Source organism: Notothenia rossii (assembly GCF_949606895.1).
Source record: "Notothenia rossii genome assembly, chromosome: 2".
NCBI lineage: Eukaryota > Metazoa > Chordata > Actinopteri > Perciformes > Nototheniidae > Notothenia > Notothenia rossii.
The window spans coordinates 67,148,728-67,165,581 of record NC_136904.1 but is presented as its reverse complement, the minus strand read 5'-3'; the positions used below and the strand labels follow the sequence as shown (position 1 = coordinate 67,165,581).

Sequence of the window (16,854 nt, the reverse complement as noted above, 5' to 3'; positions counted from 1 at the left end):
ACGAATCAGTGAACGAATCAGTGAACAAATCTTTAAAGTGAACTGAATAGAAAGATTTGTGTCCCCGAAGGGATTCGGAATGCCCATCACTAATCCACACACATGCACACGCCACACACCTCTCTCTTTCTCTTAAAGGGACAGCGATCTCATCTCACTCTGCATGACCCTAATATCATAACGTGTGTTCTGGAGAATCATTATTATTATTATGCCGTTTAAACCAATTATTTAAATGTGTTTGTTAAATTCGGCATCATGTAAGTTGACAGGCTCCCCCCGCCCTCCTGTTGACAGTTCACGAGCGTCGAGCTCCTCTACCCCCACTTCATATCAAAAAGGTTGCCGACCCCTGCTTTGGACTATGTGGCTCTTGCTATTATATAAAGAACAGTGATCTACCTATTTATGAGCGACTATAAAAGGCCCTCGGCCTACTACAGCCGTATCCTATTGATTGATTGATTGAATGGTGTTAAAAGCTGAACTGTAGTCAATGAACAGCATTCTCACATGTGTTACTCTACCTCGCAGAACCCATTTCATGTTTGTAGTCTTGTTTTTTTCCCTTATCCAGTAGGTTCCTTTAGAGAGCACAGACAGAATATGTAATTCTAATGAAACAGTTGTCAGACTAGAAACGGCTTAGATATATTGTATTGCTGGTTGGATGTATAACAGTTGTTGGTTATATGTGGAAGATTTTTTTGTGCAAACCGAAAGAATTGTGGAACTGGCGAAAGAATATGAAGCCAAACAAAGCACAAGAATACAAAAAAAAGAAACGCACAATGCCGAATGATACTTGAAAGCTTTTGTGGCTTCTTGTGTAGGAGGTGCTGTCAAAAGGGTTCACCAGGGCTATCTTTAAATAGCATTTAATGGAGCATTTTGTGTTAGAAACGAGACTGAGCAGCATCTTTGTCGCAGCCTGACGCGGTGAAGGAAGGAAATCAGAATGTTTCATATCCCCTTACACCACATTTGCATATCAAAGGTCCACCATGTTTTGATATCATTACAGTGTTTGAAGTGGGCAAATGTGGTGGGATTTTTTGATAAACAAATCATGGGGACTGAATCTGAGGTATTCCAGATGTTTTCTTTGGTCTTGCTTGCAATGTGGATTTACATCACAATAGCTTCACTCATATACTGTACCTCAAACAAACTGGTTAATCAAAATTCCAGTGGCAAGAGCCAATTAAGTGGATCATAAAGGGAGACGCAAGAAAAAATGAATGCTTCTTGCGGAATTTATAGGCCATTACTTAACCAGTTGAATCAATGTGGAGGAATTCATATACAATTGTCACTTGGGATGAAAAGTGCAACAGTGGGAGAAGGGAATGTTGTTCTTGATTGACAGGTACCGTTGCCTGGAATGTATTACACATGAAATATGTGTTGTAAATGTGTTCTCTGCTTTTAACCCATCCTAGTACCAGGAATAGCACTAGGAGCCCAGGGAGTGGGGCGGTTGTCCGGTGCCTTGCTCGAGGGCACCACGCAGGGCAGGAGGTGAACTGGGACCTCTCCAAGTAGCAGCACACTCCATACTGTAAATCTGTTCGGGGACTTGAATCGGCGACCCTACAGCTCCCAGTCCAAGCCCCTACTGACTGAGCCACTGCCGGACATTCATCTATAATATGTGACCTATGGCTGTGAGTTCAATTTAATAATCAAATATTGTTGTTCGTCAATGTCCTCTACAATGATGCATGCACAATTTCTGATGGTGTCGTCTAAGAATTGTAACAAATCACTGTCAAACACACAAATCTAATTTATGATGTGACAAGGTCATAAACTATGGTTACGGTTAGAATGGCTTTACCTTTTTCTTTTGCATCTTGCATCTAGATATTTTTATGTGGATCTTACTAGCATAAATAACCATTGTCCATCTTTAAACTGTCCAAAAATCCTGTTTGTTTATCAAATGAGCCACTTTCCCAACGGACTAACCATTAACACCCACTAACATCGGGCTTTTGTCTTCAGTGGGAAAGGTTATAATAGGCATTCATTCCGTGGAATAATGTCTGTGCAGTAGTTACTGTATTTATCGAGCGACTGGCAGTTTTGGAAACAAAACATGCAGATGGAATTGGTCATTTCCACCCCTTTTTGGCATTTCTGTGTGACACACATTGAAGTGGATTTATAATTATTGTATCACCAGAGTAAATTATTATACTTGGACATTCAAAACATAAAATGAATATGTTCTTCTCATCAACAACAAAAACTCCCATCCAACTACATTCATTTTAACTTACCGATTATCAATAAACACTATATTCAAACTCGACAGGAACTAAATAAAAATCATCAAAACCATATGTTTTTCTATTGTTCCAACACTCACAGTATCTGGTTTGAGAGTTTGAAAGATAGGCTGAAATTGTAAGGTATAAAAAGAAGTAACCAACACAACTGCTTTCCAGCATGTCCTTGATGGCGATTGTGACACCCCAGAAAAACACTTTGCTTTAGTGCAGGGGTGGGGAACCTCCAGCCCCCGGGCCGTATACGGCCCGCGAGACCCTTTGGTACGGCCCTCGAGGTAATTTATAAACACATGCAACAAATAAAAAAATTCAAGAAATCTAGACCGCAAAATAATTAAACAAGCGAGTGCCTGTTTTTCCTGGCCAAGGTCAGGGTCCTTGAACACAACACGAGCCTAACGTGTCATCACGTGGTATATGTCTAGTCTGACAGGGGTGTAGTTCTAAGGGAGAGCACCAGAACGCGGCGGCTCCGGACCGGGACTTCACAAATGGCAATACCCATTAGGAGCTGTACACATGCTGCAGTTTTTGCGTGGCTGTGTCTTTAGTTGTAAGCCCAGTGGCGATCTGTTCATCTGTCATACTGATCATACAGTCAAGAACTTTGTTGTTATTAGCATCTGGTTAGCTAGCTATGCTAACGAATATAAGAAGCTTTTTCTCCAACCAGTGGCACATCTTTGTATGATCATTATAGTTATACAAAAATAAGAGATTAAAGTAAACAGGTATAAAATACTAATATGACAGTAAAAAAAAGTTATTATTAATAAACAAGAATACAGTTTTAAAGGGGAGTGATTTGTAAAATATCCATAAAGAAAAAAATCTGCTTACAGTTCTGTTTCATATGGGTGTTGAGAGATGTATTGATAGCTTTGTTCGTTATTCTCGCGTCCAGGAGAGAAGCTTTAAAAGTAAGGAGACCAATGGAGTCTCTGATAAAGGTTCAAATGGGTACTTTAATTAAAATGGCGCGGTAATGTTACAAGCAGAGATATGGTTCAGAGAGAGGGAGAGGGAAGCTGCAGCCTCCTCTCGCAGTCGCGGCCGTCCAGAAAGTAGGCTTGTTTGAGACGAGCTGCGGCTCGCCTAGAAAGTAGACGAGAATAGCCGATCGCTGCCGGGGGAGGTCTCAAAAAGCTTGCCTGAAGTCGGACAGCTCGGAGTCGGTTTCTTCTTCTTCTTCTTCTTCTTCTTCTTCTTCTTCTTCTTCTTCTTCTTCTTCTCTCGGTTTTTTGGCGGATTGCAAACAGCTTAAGGTGCATACCGCCACCTCCGGAGTCGGCTTGACTCGGTTTGCATTTATAAAGAATGCACAAATGTGTTTAATCATTAAGGTCAGATATGTAATGAGTAAATACATTTGTTCCTGCTAAAGATTAGATTCAACTTTATTGTTATTGCACATATTACAGGTACTGAGACAACAAAATGCTGTTTAGCTTCTAACCAGGAGTGCAAAAAGCAGTAAAGTGAAAAGTAATGTACACAATCTACAGAATAAAATATAGAATGAATTGAATGATGAATAAACAGTGAGGAGGGGTATGAATACACTAGATATACACAGCAGCCTGTGAGCAGTATGAACAGTGTGTATGAATATGCTAAGATATATAAAGTATGAAAACGGTAAGCAGTGCAAGTATAGTATAAAATATATAGATATTAATTTCATGCCTCGCCGCGCCGCGCCCCGCCTCGCTCTCAAGGCTGCGGGCGTCTTTGTCCCGCGAGATTTCAACGTCTCATGTAGGCGAGCCTCCAGAGCAATTCGGACAAAATGACTAACCATCATGCAATGCACTAGCAAGACGTTGATCGCAACTGCGCAGGTCTCGCTTGTCTCAAACAAGCCAAGAGACTCCGCAAGGCTCCGTCACCTCACTATATATCTCATTTGGCTCCTCCTCTTCAATGGCGGCTGTGGCGTAATCTTCCGCCCTCCTTTCACCAATGTCCGATATCGCACATAATAGAGGATTTTGACATTGTACATTCAATACATAACTAAACACACATTTTCTCCTCCTTATCTCTTTCATGACTTTTCATTTAATACATTTTAACGGCTGCAATCGTTACTTTTCCCTAAAACCTGAAGTCAAGCTACTGTTGGTATTTCGGGGATCCCTTCCGGAATAGCTTTTCACAATAAACTTCAACCACAGGCGTAAGCTAACCAGAAGTATTTTCACAATAAAACAGTTATAAAAGTACTGGTGTTTAATCTATCTTATATCATCAAATATTGATTTAAATTTCTAACAGTATCCATAGATCTATTAATTTTACTCTCAAAGTGCACCAGATTGATGCTTTTAACTTCATCATATAAAAAAATCTTCCCGGGGAGCATGCCCCCAAACCCCCCTAGATGAGGTTAGATCCCCCCCCCCACACAAATCATGTCCACATGGATATGAAACTAAATACATTTGCACACATCTTGTGTCCATATATTTCTGTTCTGTTTTGGTGGTCATGCCACGGTGCATGCATGCGCGGGTCATGGTCATATATCTGGATTAAGAGGTTGCTTTTTCTTTGCACAGCATGAAAGAAAGGCGAAATGAATGGGCTGTGATTTTAGTTTTTTAAGCAGACGTTGAGTTCAATAATTTGTACGGCCCTCGGAGGATGTTGTAAAAATTGAAATGGCCCTTGAGAGGAAAAAGGTTCCGCACCCCTGCTTTAGTGTTATGCCAGCACTAGAGAAAGGTCTTGCTGAACCAACCCTGAAATAATAGTTTCTTTGTACTTTTTAAAACCAATCATCACTTTGGGTGGTGCAGAGGATTTAGCTTTAGATGGTGCAGGAATGAGTCCGAAATCCTAAAAATATGTTTGGTTAGATTCCTGAAGTAAAGTCTATGATTATCTTGAAAAAAAAAAAAAAATGGTGTTCAGCAAGATCAAATGTGTAAGCTGTCGCTAACCATGCTAGTGCATTGACAGTTGCTTAAAAACAACGAGACTACTAAACTTTACCGCGCCGTCCACAAGTCTTTAGCTTGCCAATGTGCATTGAAGCTGTTAGGCCCCAAGCCTGTTTTTCAGGTTTCAGGCTCGAAAATGACCTTCCTAGAACAAATGACCATATCTTCCCTCCTAAAAGGGTTAAATTAATAATCTGTTTTCTCAAAGTAATGATAAACCTGTGAGTTGGATGTAGAAAAGTCAGAATCAATATAGATGTTTTTTATTTTAAAGAAAAAAACTATATAAATTATAGTGTCCGTCCAAAAGATATGTTGTACTTATAGTGAAAACTAACCTTGGATGATGGGTTAGTAGACTAAAAGCTTTAGTAATCCAAAGTACAACATATAATAAGTACCTTGTATCAAGATTGATGCAAAACAAGTGATATTTGACCTTTTTAGAAAGATTTAGCAAAAAAAACCTCTTCTGGGGCCATTTGGGTGGATTTTCCATATCTATGGCCCCCCTTGTTCAATTTTTACATGTGACATCTCTTTCTGACCGTTAGAGCCAATAGAATCCAAGGGAAATCGTCCCGCACACACTCATGTTAAAAAAAAAAGGTGGCGTCTCTGCGCATGCTAGCTTGCAGCAGAGGGGAGAAATATCCTGCAAGCAATATCAAGCAACGAAAAAGCTGTTTTATTGCTTATGGATTATCAGAACATTTCAAAGGGGACGAAGACACATTGGATTAACCTATGGATTAATTAAAGCATCGTTTTTATCGTTTTAATGCCATTGAAGACCAGTTTAGACCAGACAAAAACGAAGGTAAGCCATGTTAGCGTTGTGGGCTACCTAGCGCCACTTGTTTTGATGTATATTTTTGTTGATAAAGTCGCAAGTTTGTATCTTTCAGTGTTGAGGTGGGCACCGTTAGATTCTGTGTCTCCTTGCGATCATAAACAATGTGTTGGATGTGCACCTACGATCAGTAATAAGGGAGCTAGGAGGGATTATCGGTGCAGTGATAGGTTAGCATTTTTCGCTCAGGGGTCATTTAGATGCTTCTTATGAGACTTGTGTTTTGTTTTGGTAAAAATGGTTTGTATCGTCAGTTATTCAGTATTCCCGTTAATCTGGTATAACACATTAATAGGTTCTTAAATATTAAGATCCCCTGAGAGACACAGTTTCGTGAAAAAAAAAAAAAAAGTACCCGCCGGCGGGGACCTTGGAGTTTAACAGGTTTAAACTATTATTGAAGTGGTGTTTACATGTGATAAGCCTGCTTAGCCAAATGAGCAAGTATCATAAACATGTCTTTGCCACAGATGTTATTTTCTGTTGTTTTTTATTCAAATTCTCTGAAATAGGCTTCAAATGGCAGGCTCAAACGTCCTTGTTCAATTCAGCCTGTCCTCCTACAAAAGATTACCATATAGGCCGATTGTTCATGCCCTTATTACGACCCAGAGACATGTTTTAAAGGGTATGTTGTTTCTTACACGACCACTAGAGGTGCTCTATTGGTCGTGTAAGAAACAACATGCTCCTGGCCCGTTCGTTCAACAAATAGTTTTTTCGGAGTTAAGACACTACAGTTTCCGAAGACACTACCCAGAATCCCCAGTTATCGTTTGGGACTACAACATCCGCCTTGCTTTACAAACCCTGTGATTAGTCATCAAGCCCTGTGATTGGATGTCGGAGTGGCAGTGCGACAAGGTTACGCTGAGCGTCACAGCTCTATGAAATGGAATGGAACCATGGCCGACTTTGCAAAACTGGAATTGGAAAGCCCCCCCCACCCCCAGAAATACCAACCCAGTCTCACGGCATTTCGTGTTCACCAACACGATCTTTAATCTATTGATTCGTGTTCACCAACACGATTTCCCCCTTTTTTTCGTGTTGCACAGCACGATTTTAAAAGCAATGTATTTCAATTGGTAGTTTTTCCCCTTTTTTTTCGTGTTGCACAGCACGATTTTAAAAGCAATGTATTTCTGTTGGTAGTCTCACGGCATTACGTGTTATTGGAAGACCGGAAGCTGTGTGGTTCATAAAAACATGTTCTTACTCCATATCAAGCCACGATTATTGCTTTTATTTAAAATCGTATCATTTCGGACTTTTGTTGCTGTCTGTGAGGAAAATAAATGGGGTTCAGTTTTCCTTTTAATTTGTTATTCTTTTCAAAATAACACACTGTTATTTAGTCAACAATAACACACTGTTATCTAGTCAACAATAACACACAATTATCTTTGTTTTTATTTATTTGTTTAATTCTATAATCTCGGGCTTTTTTGCCTTCCTTCAGGAACTGAATTTCAAAATAAAAATAACCGGAAACAGACGTAGGCCTATAAGGGACATTTCGAGCATTATCGAGTTTAGGATGGCCGAAGACACTACACTACCCATAATCCCCAGCTATCGTTTAGGACTACAGTCCCCGTGATTAAACTTCAAGTCGGGATTGGATGTTGGAGTGGCAGTGCGCCAAGGTTACAGAATCGAAACTGGATCGAACGCTCCCCCCCCCAACAATTAGAAGTTGCCAGTATTAAACACCAATTATTAACCAATTAAAATGAACCGATTAAACATCTTTCTGACACAGTTTAAACGCATTTCAAGTGGAAGAATTGTTCGTGTCTCCTCTTTGTGTCTCGGGAAGCTGGAAACTGTATTATTTTCAAAAAATAAAAATATATATATATATTTTTTAACCATAACGGGTACTTTACACAACATTGAGTCAAACTTATCCTTGTTTTAATCCTTGTTTTATTTATGTTAAATTGTTGTTGTCGGTTAATTTTCCATTTTATTTATTTTGGTTTAAGATATCATTATTTTTTATTTATTATTATCATGTTAGATGTTTAAACTTTTCTGCATTTTATAAGGCAATATATACTTTTTTGTTTTTGTCCGTAGGCTACTTAGGTTATTAAAGATTTATCGTGTCAAAATATAGGAAATGTATTAATATTTTATTGTATAATCGGTACAGGAAATTACATCATTCAGAGCACCACCTATTGGCTAAAGACGCTGCCACCGGCATTGCGATCCATCCTCTGACAAAGTAAGTTGGTTCACTAAAGTCTGATACATGTTTTGCTTAGATTTAATAATTGGGGCTTTTTTTTAAGCCTTTACTCGCATGGTTCATCATACATAATGAACTGTTCTAAGTCTGAGAAATGCTTTCGCCATAATCAGCAAAGCAACATTAATGTGAAATTATTCTTGCGGGCGGCTAGCTAGCTAGCTCACGTTCAACATAAGCTTAAACTAGTTTAGCTACATTTATATCAGCTCATAAGTGGTGTGTGAAAAATATTTGTCTTAATTATGGCTACATACGTCGGTGTTAAAGTGTGAGTTATACGTTATCTTAATCGCTTTTGTTTTACACATGACAGTACTAACGCTGGCTGACATTTTAATATATGTTTGGGAGGGAGGGGCTTAGTCCACGTCCATGTTCTCTCCTGCAGCTCCCATACCCACACCACAAACCCATACACTGATCTACACCATCATAAAACCAATGGCACTTTTAAGTGCCAAACTCAACCTATCTCTCTGTCTATCTACCTACCTTTCTTATAGTTATTGTGTCTATCTTTTTCTATCATTCATTATCTATTTCTTCATCTATCCATCTCAATCTTACAATCTGTCTCTCTATCTCTGGTTGTCTCATACAGCAGCTGTTGCATATCTGTTGTGTCTGTCTGTCTGTCTATATGTCTGTCTGTCTGTCTGGCTGTCTGGCTGTGTTGCAATGGCAACAAAACACAACCCAGACCCCAATAATCCCACATCCAAAGAAGGGAAACGCATGGCTCTTGAGCTGAAGCATGAACACATGCTAGCTGAAGCTAAGGTTGGTGTTTTAACCCATATGACCTCATTCATTTCCCACTTGAATTTGGCACTATCTGTTATCCAAAAAATGCTGAACAGGCCAAGAGTAACTGGATTTTGGATCAATGTATAGGGCCTTTGCAAAACGGTTCATCATTACAACATGGGGGGCAGAGGCTTACTAAATGAAGCTTGTTCAACTTGTTTTACTTCATTAGTTGTATATGGTAGGAAAAACTTGAAGCAAAAATGTTCTTCAAGTGAATGAATTTACTTTTATTTGTCCACTGTCATATGGTATCAGTTTATCAGCAACATCAACCTTACATGAGTTGTTACTTGTTCACAGAAAGCAGCTGAGGAGAGGAAACGGGCACGCTCTGTAGGAGACACTTTACAGTCCCCTAAAAGGGGCTGTGTAGGACGTGGCAAGCCGAGAGGGAGGCGTGGAGGGCGACGCCAAGGCTCAGCTACAGGTTGAAATCCCAATTATTTTACATTTTTATGAATTTACTAAGTAAATGGTTTGAAAATCGAATTAAAACACAGTAATTGCTTGTTGAGGGTCTACAATAATTCCAATATATAAACGCATAGTGACACTACAGTCGGAGACATTCCCACTGTGGTGTCATAAGAACTATGCTTTATTTAATTTCACAAGCTTTTAAACAATAGGTAGATAATACAAATCATCAGTTATCTGTTGTTAACACTCTGTGTGATGTTTTACAGTCACATCCCCCCCGACTGAGGGCTTCCAGTCTTCCAGTGTGGAGGTTCTGCGTACTGAACCTTCAGCACAACACAAATTTGGTAAATCACAAAAATGGCTTTAAGTTTAAAACTAAAATCAATTTTTAAATAAATTGTGTTAGTGAGAGAAAATAACTTTATACACAACTGACAGTTCAGGACTCGAACGAGGAATTTAATTCAGTAAAGATATTGGCCAGTTCCATACTGAGCAAAGAAATGATCCTTGATTTTTAGTGTTCATCTTAAATATAGTCATTTACAGTTAAAGTTTCCCATTCTGTTCACAGAAAAGAATATGGAGAGACTCTCTGACATTCTTTCCTCATGTCCTCCTCCTGAGCCTCAAAAAAGCTCTGCCTCATCCTGGTCTTTTCGGCAGCAGAAAGCCTCAGAGCGCTGGAAAGAAGCGAGACCACACCACCTACAATGCCTTCTAGAAAAAGAGGCTGTTGGTCATCCCCTGTGTGGCCTCTGCCACAAGCCGGCTGTTATTAGGTGAGATAACATTTACCTTTATTTAAATTACTTTACCTAATTGTAATTTTTCAGTATTAATGCTCAGTGCCCTGCAATTTCAGCTAACATGCATGACTTTTGGGATGTTAGAAAACTGGATACCTAGAAAAAACCCACATGAAAATGAAAGTAATTCTAGGATATTAGAATAATTTTGTATTTCCTCCCAAGGTGTAGAGAGTGTCTCCGCTAGGAGTGGTTCTGTGGAGACTGTGATGTACTTCATCACAAGAACCAGCCACTCCACAACAGGGACAGTTTAATGAATGTTTTTTTTAAACCAATTAGTCCAACAACGTGTGTTGTTAGAGTGGAAGGTGGATATGACACCCATGACCAAGGTATGCTCTCTCAAACTTGCATTTTGATGTTCACATGTCTCTTCGGCCAGCATATAATGGTAATTAGTGCTTTTCTTTTTTTTTTGACAGCTTGCATATTGCCAACTGTGAAGGCATCCAACTGCTCCTGTAAAGGCACAAACTTCACTGTGGTACCAGGCAAACCAGTGATTTTAATTACCATCAATGGTAAACAAATATATATATATATATTTGGATTTCTATTGAATTGTTGTTATATGTTTACTGTTGTGGGCTGAGGCATTGTGCTTCCACTTGGAGTAAAACCTTCATGTAATATCTGTTCATCTTTAACTATTTGTAGATGGAACTGTTGTAAAATGTGTCTTAATTATGTTTATTTACTTGTTCCAAGGGCGTTATGACTTGCATCTGCCACTATATGTCTGTCAAACTTGCCAGCAGCAGTGGACCCCCGACTTGAAAGTCCTCCTTAAGAGTGGATACTGGCCAGCTTCGGTCAGTATTTCCACACTTTACACCTTGGACCTCCTGAGCTCCTTTGAAGAGCTCAAGGTCATCTCTCTGGGATTCTCCAGACAGGCCTTTGCAAAGCTGCTGGAGCATCGCACAAAGTGTGGAGGAAGAGGAAGTGTAAATATTCTTTACCATATTATACATTATAACATTTCCGTAAATAGACAAAATCACAGCAATATCTGTAATTATCTTCCAGTCTGGACCTGTCAACGGAGATGCACTGCAGCGCAGCTTTCTGGAGTACTCCTATGCCTCGTATGAGGAAGACCAGCTCTGCTGTGGTGCTCCTTTCATCTGCCCTGCCTGCACGCCGGAGATGTTGGCTGTTTCTGCCGATGGAAACAGGAAGCTGTATCGCTTTCGGCGAAGGTGAAGGTGCTGTTTTTACAATGTTGTTATTTAACTTATTTGATTACTGTTTATATTTCATGGATATATTTGCTAATCTTTTTTTCCTCAGTTCTGATGGCAGCGCTTTTTTTAATGGGCTCTTTGTAGCAGAAGACAGCGCGGTGGCTGCATTTGTCGACAAAATACAGAGATCACTGAAAAATGTAAGTTTTTATTCGTCATTTTAACTTATAGGTATATCACAAAAATAGCCATGTATATCCGACCCTGACTTTCTTCAAATTCAGCTACTTCTCCTTACCATCTACTCCAAAATCAGATAATTAGAACAAATGTTGTAGATCGTGATTCCATTGCTTTTAACTGATTTGTCATGATGTAATGTGTGTCTTAGACCCAGGGAAGAGGCACATGTGGGGACTCCCAGTGGACAGCAGCGAGGGAGACGTCAAGGAGGGCTTCGAAGCTGGATGAAGAAGGGATGGAGGTGGCTGTATGTCGCCATGGGTTTCTTTTGAAGGTCTTAAATATGTACAGGGGGGAGATATTCGCCTACCCCCTGTATCTTCAAAAGGAACTCATGACAGCCAAAGCCAAGTTCTTCGCCATGGATGTGGCTTGCAAGTATGCTGGCCGTACATGGAGAAAGCTGCAAGTGTCCTTCCTGCTCTCCAGGAGCTGACCACCATGAAGCCATTCCTCAGTGTAATGCATGCTCGAGCCCATGCTAACAAATGCGAGGTATGTGAAATATTTTTGTATCACGTACATTTATATTTTTTTAATTTATAATACTGAAGTAGTAAATATCTAAGCTATACTGTTTAGTATAGTAGTATGTAGCCTCTTTGCACAACAATTCCAGCAACCTTTTACCATCAGATTATATGGAGTGAGAAGAACCAGGAGGGAGCAGGGATGACCGCTGGGGAAGAGGTGGAGCAGGTCAACAGCTACCTGTCCCGTTGTGCCCTGACAACAAAATACATGTCCAAAGCAGGTGAGTGGAAGGTTTTGCCCTATTATTGCATACTTTTTTAGATGACACATCATAACCTCATTATTGCTTTCAAAAGCACGACTGGACATGCTCACAGTGCATGCAATGGGATGGAACAGGAAAAAAGGTGACTCCCTTCACCAGGCACTTTCCACAAGATATGTGAAGGTGAGCCTCCTATTAAAGGTGTGGTTGTGTCCTTTGTCATTTGCACATGGCTTGTTGTTAATCATAGCAAGTTTTAATCTTGATAAATGTCCATCGTCTACTGTTTATCAGACTAGTAAGAAGCTCCTGGAAGAGACTGCAAGTCTTGAGGAACTCAAGACGGAGCTACATTGTATCTCAGATGACATGGTGTCGACGTGGATTTCCGACGTGAAGGAATGGGCATCTGGTAAGCACGACGAGATAACACCAGCTACATATCATTGTCCATGACTGTTTGAATTTACAGATTTGATCCTAAAGAGCAGCCAATTTTAAGGCAATAAGGCTGATTTGTTATGCCACGTAATGGTACCCTCACTGGATTTCAGTAGACAGGGACATAATCTTCAAGCAATAGCAAGCCAACTATGTGTCCATGTTTATCTCTGATATGTTCCAGTTTCCATAGTTGTACCATCAATTTGTGTTAAAAGGTGTTAAATATGTTGCACAACTTTGTTTCTCAAAACCGTTACAGTACGTGTTGTGTAACAGTACATTTTACTGCCAATATTATTTCTAGAGGAACCTCAGAAACATCGGGTACTTCTGAAGACATCCTTCAAACAGCACTGCAGCAAAGCATTGAGGGGCTTTACCTAAGTGTGAGGCAGCGGAAGCAATCCCTTTACCGACAGAATGGTATAACAATATAATGTTTTAGGTTGCAGATTCAACCGACTGAATTATATATATTTTTTGCACTTGCAAATATAGTTTGTCACATATCCCTATCCCACTACTTCATGTCTTTTTCAGACAGCAGCAAGCTCCGCCATCGACTTCAAAGGAAGCTTGCAGACGATAAAAAGCGCCTTAATCAGGAGGAACTGAAGTACAACCAGCTGGTACACGACTCTGCCAGAGGCATAGATGTTGCTGCGGTGGAGCATTCCCTTTCTGGAGGGAGCATCATGTCCGCGCTGTGGCCGTGGGAAGTTCATGGCATGGGTCAGTTTGCAGATATTTCATAATAATTCATTTGAAGTTCTGTTATATGAAGGTATACCTTGCTGAGTTATGCACATATCATGTAGAGTGTTAGAACGTTCATTTAGTTTAAGGGTATATCTTAAGTTTTCTTATTGTGTATACATTTGATTATTTTGAAAGTACATGTTTGGAGTTTTAAACATATTGTTATGCTATAATGAAAATGTGATTCATGTATATACATAACTGTGATTGGATTTTAGCTAACTTTACAGCCAAGAAAAAGATACTTGATCAAGTCATGCTTACACGGAGACTGCAAGAGGAGAAAGGCATCCTATTGTGGGAGATGGCGCAGCATTGCACATGGTTGCAGAACATGGTAGTTGCTCTAAAAAATAAGGTGGCTGAGGAAGGTAAGTTGAAAGCAAAACTTAACCTACCTTGTAAAGTATGAGTTTTAAAGGAAAAAAAGTCAGCCCAAATCATTCTTGGTCACAGAAATTGGATGGAGTATAATGGCCTTTGCCCATTCGACCCGGCCATTTTACATAATGAAGTCCCTTGACAGTGACAATCATCTTTATATGTACATGGGAGAGAATATACTCCATTGAAGTGCTCTTGCCTCGTGAAGCAATCTTACTTTATAGTATGTCCAAATAACAATATTTTGTGTATTTTCAGATGTAGACAAGGGGAATGGAGGACTTGGGTGCACCCTAAGGAGGAAGCATGCTGAGGCGTTGGAGAGGTTGCAGGTGGTACTGCAGCAGTACAAGACTGCTTTAGGTCCTGATGCTTGTTTCCTTCAACATGAAGAGGAAAGTCAAAGTGGCCTAAGCAGTCCAGACACCAGTGAAGATGAAGAAGGAAACATAATTTAGGTAATTTACTTATGAATTAATGTACAGTATCTTTGTTGATTTAGCCTCAACCTAGACATGTTGCTGTTACTTTTGTATTCATTAATGCTAAACATACATTGTGTATTCAAAAACCTCAAATTTGGTTTCTGATCTGCCCCTCTTTTTTGTTTCTCTGTATTTACCCAGATTGCTGCTGCTCTCAAGCACAAATATCCGCCAAGACTTGATGTGCTATCAGAAATGTAAATACTTTACTGACTTTATATTTAGAGATTGTATTCATACTCCTCAATGGAAGATTACTCTTGAATATGTTGACCATATGACTTATCCCTATGCCGCAGCATCAGGCCAAACATTTCACTTGTACACAACTGAAATTGTATTGAAGAAAATGCTCAGCGTCCCTGGAATGCATCCTGATCAATGAACCATTCACTTTTGATCCTTTTTGAAACACTAGACTGTAAATTCCTAAATCTCCAAGTATATCTTGCTGGTTACCATACAACTTGGTGAGCACATCATTGTCCAAGAGTAGGAGGTCTTTCCCTTTTTTCCCAGAACGGGATGCCTATGCCTTATTATTTTCGATCTCTTATAGGATTTACCTGTCATTAACTTTATATGACTGCACCTGTTACACCGCAGGCCAATAACAGCTTTCCTCTAATTGTTCATTTTTGTTTCTTTTGCGTTACTTGCTTTAATTGCTTTGTCAGTTATATTTCCTTTTTGGTCTCCAGCTATTAACCTGATTGATTGAAGTACTTCAATCAACATGTACAATGCACAGTCTTTTAGGATGTATAATTAGGGACATTGAGATAAACAACAAATAGTTTATTTGGTGAATCACCTCATTGTTGTTCTCAAAACCAAATAATACATTGTTATACATTGTTATATTTGATTTACACATAGAATGTACATGTTTAATATACATAGTTAAATCATAAAAAAATGGTTGTGTTGTATGATTTCTTAATACTGTATGTTATAACCGTTTGCATAACTTGATTTTATGTTCTGTTGTCCATGCTTTTCATGTTAGACTAACCCCAACGCTCTAGAGTCAAGACATACACCCTATCTACCTATTGCAGAATTGAGTGAAAAAGACGGCCCAGACAATGCTTCCAATTTGAGGCCTTTTATATAGGCTAATTGCATCTGAATTACTGTTACAATGAAGGCTCCATAATCAGCTCACGGCATATAGGCAGGGGTAAAGTGCTATGTGCGAGTGGGGGGCGGACCTCACCTCCTCTAGGGGGGCCCTCACCTCCTCTAGGGGGGTCCGGGGGGATGCTCCCCCGGGAAGATTTTTTTTTAAATATTGAAGTTGAAAGCATCAATCTGGTGCACTTTGAGAGCAACATGAAGAGATCTATGGATACCTCTCTCAGCACCCATATGAAACAGAACTGTAAACAGATTTTCCTTTTCTTTACGGATATTTTACAAATCACTCCCTTTTTAAACTGTATTCTTGTTTTACTGCCATATAGTAGGCTATTTCATACCTGTTTTTTATTTATTCTCTTATTGTTTGTATAACTATAATGATCATATGAAGGTGTGCCGCGGAAATAGTCTTTTGAATAATTTGTGACAAAACCGTATTAAACACTCAAGAGTCCTTTAGCTCACCTGAGCCCCTCAGTCTGACAGGAGAGGACTCTCCTGTCCTCCAGCTTGTTGTGGAAACAGCTCCTTATGTCCGTTAGTGCAGCTAGCTAACCAGATGCTAACATCACGGTCTCCGCTAGCACCGGTCCCTCTCTCTCCCTCACTCCGACTCTCTCTCTCCCTCTCTATCACACTAAATGCGCTATTGCCACACACACACAGAGCCGAGCTTGAATGACACAAGCACACGTGTATTTCCATGCAATCTCTGATTGGTCTGGTGTCTTGCCTCTGTTGCGTTCACTGAACACGGGAAATTACAGTCCTGCCGACGTCTCTTGTATCATGATGAGGTTCACGTAAAGCACGGTTAATGTATTATATTATTGAGGTGTCTCAAATATACGTCAATCAAGTGGCACCTGCTAACGGGGTGGTGGATGATAGGTTTACATCTAAAAACGTATTTTTCAAACATTATTATTTTAATTTTTTTTTTTTTTTTTGTAATGGTCCGCGATCTACCCGCACCACACTCGCGATCGACCGGTCGATCGCGATCGACTGGTTGGCGACCACTGCTTTAGAGAATGTTACACCCGGAAGTAAGTATTCTCTCCGCT

At 39.8% G+C, this 16,854-nt stretch overlaps 2 protein-coding genes across 4 annotated transcripts; both read left to right on the top strand.

The window, feature by feature from the left end:
* Nucleotides 1–8,980: 8,980 nt before the first annotated feature.
* On the top strand, nt 8,981–10,587 carry LOC307029660 (uncharacterized protein; the record flags this gene model as incomplete). Its single annotated transcript, XM_079665739.1, has 5 exons — nt 8,981–9,138; nt 9,469–9,595; nt 9,855–9,935; nt 10,166–10,373; nt 10,566–10,587. Exons 1-5 carry the CDS (start codon nt 9,037–9,039, stop codon nt 10,585–10,587), a joined length of 540 nt encoding a protein of 179 aa, XP_079521865.1. The 5' UTR covers nt 8,981–9,036.
* An 819-nt stretch (nt 10,588–11,406) lies between these two features.
* LOC307025640 (uncharacterized protein) lies at nt 11,407–16,318 on the top strand. 3 transcript variants are annotated; one of them, XM_079660460.1, is made up of 9 exons: nt 11,407–11,611; nt 11,709–11,790; nt 11,982–12,328; nt 12,470–12,587; nt 12,664–12,755; nt 12,867–12,984; nt 13,994–14,146; nt 14,418–14,617; nt 14,786–16,318. In XM_079660460.1, the coding sequence occupies exons 3-8, from the start codon at nt 12,083–12,085 to the stop codon at nt 14,615–14,617; spliced, it is 927 nt and encodes a 308-aa protein (XP_079516586.1). In that variant the 5' UTR covers nt 11,407–11,611; nt 11,709–11,790; nt 11,982–12,082; the 3' UTR covers nt 14,786–16,318. The 3 variants fall into 3 exon arrangements, with proteins under 3 accessions (XP_079516586.1, XP_079516584.1, XP_079516585.1); XM_079660458.1 differs by having other exon boundaries at nt 11,408–11,611; nt 11,697–11,790; XM_079660459.1 differs by lacking the exon at nt 14,786–16,318 and having other exon boundaries at nt 11,408–11,611; nt 11,697–11,790; nt 14,418–14,771.
* The last annotated feature ends 536 nt before the right edge of the window (nt 16,319–16,854 follow it).

Excerpts from the sequence above, each read along its gene's own strand:
- LOC307025640 (XM_079660460.1), top strand. The coding sequence starts at position 12,083 with ATGTCGCCATGGGTTTCTTTTGAAGGTCTTAAATATGTACAGGGGGGA. Across the intron at positions 12,329-12,469 it reads CCCATGCTAACAAATGCGAG|ATTATATGGAGTGAGAAGAA; the intron begins GTATGTGAAATA and ends TTTTACCATCAG. Across the intron at positions 12,588-12,663 it reads AAAATACATGTCCAAAGCAG|CACGACTGGACATGCTCACA; the intron begins GTGAGTGGAAGG and ends TGCTTTCAAAAG.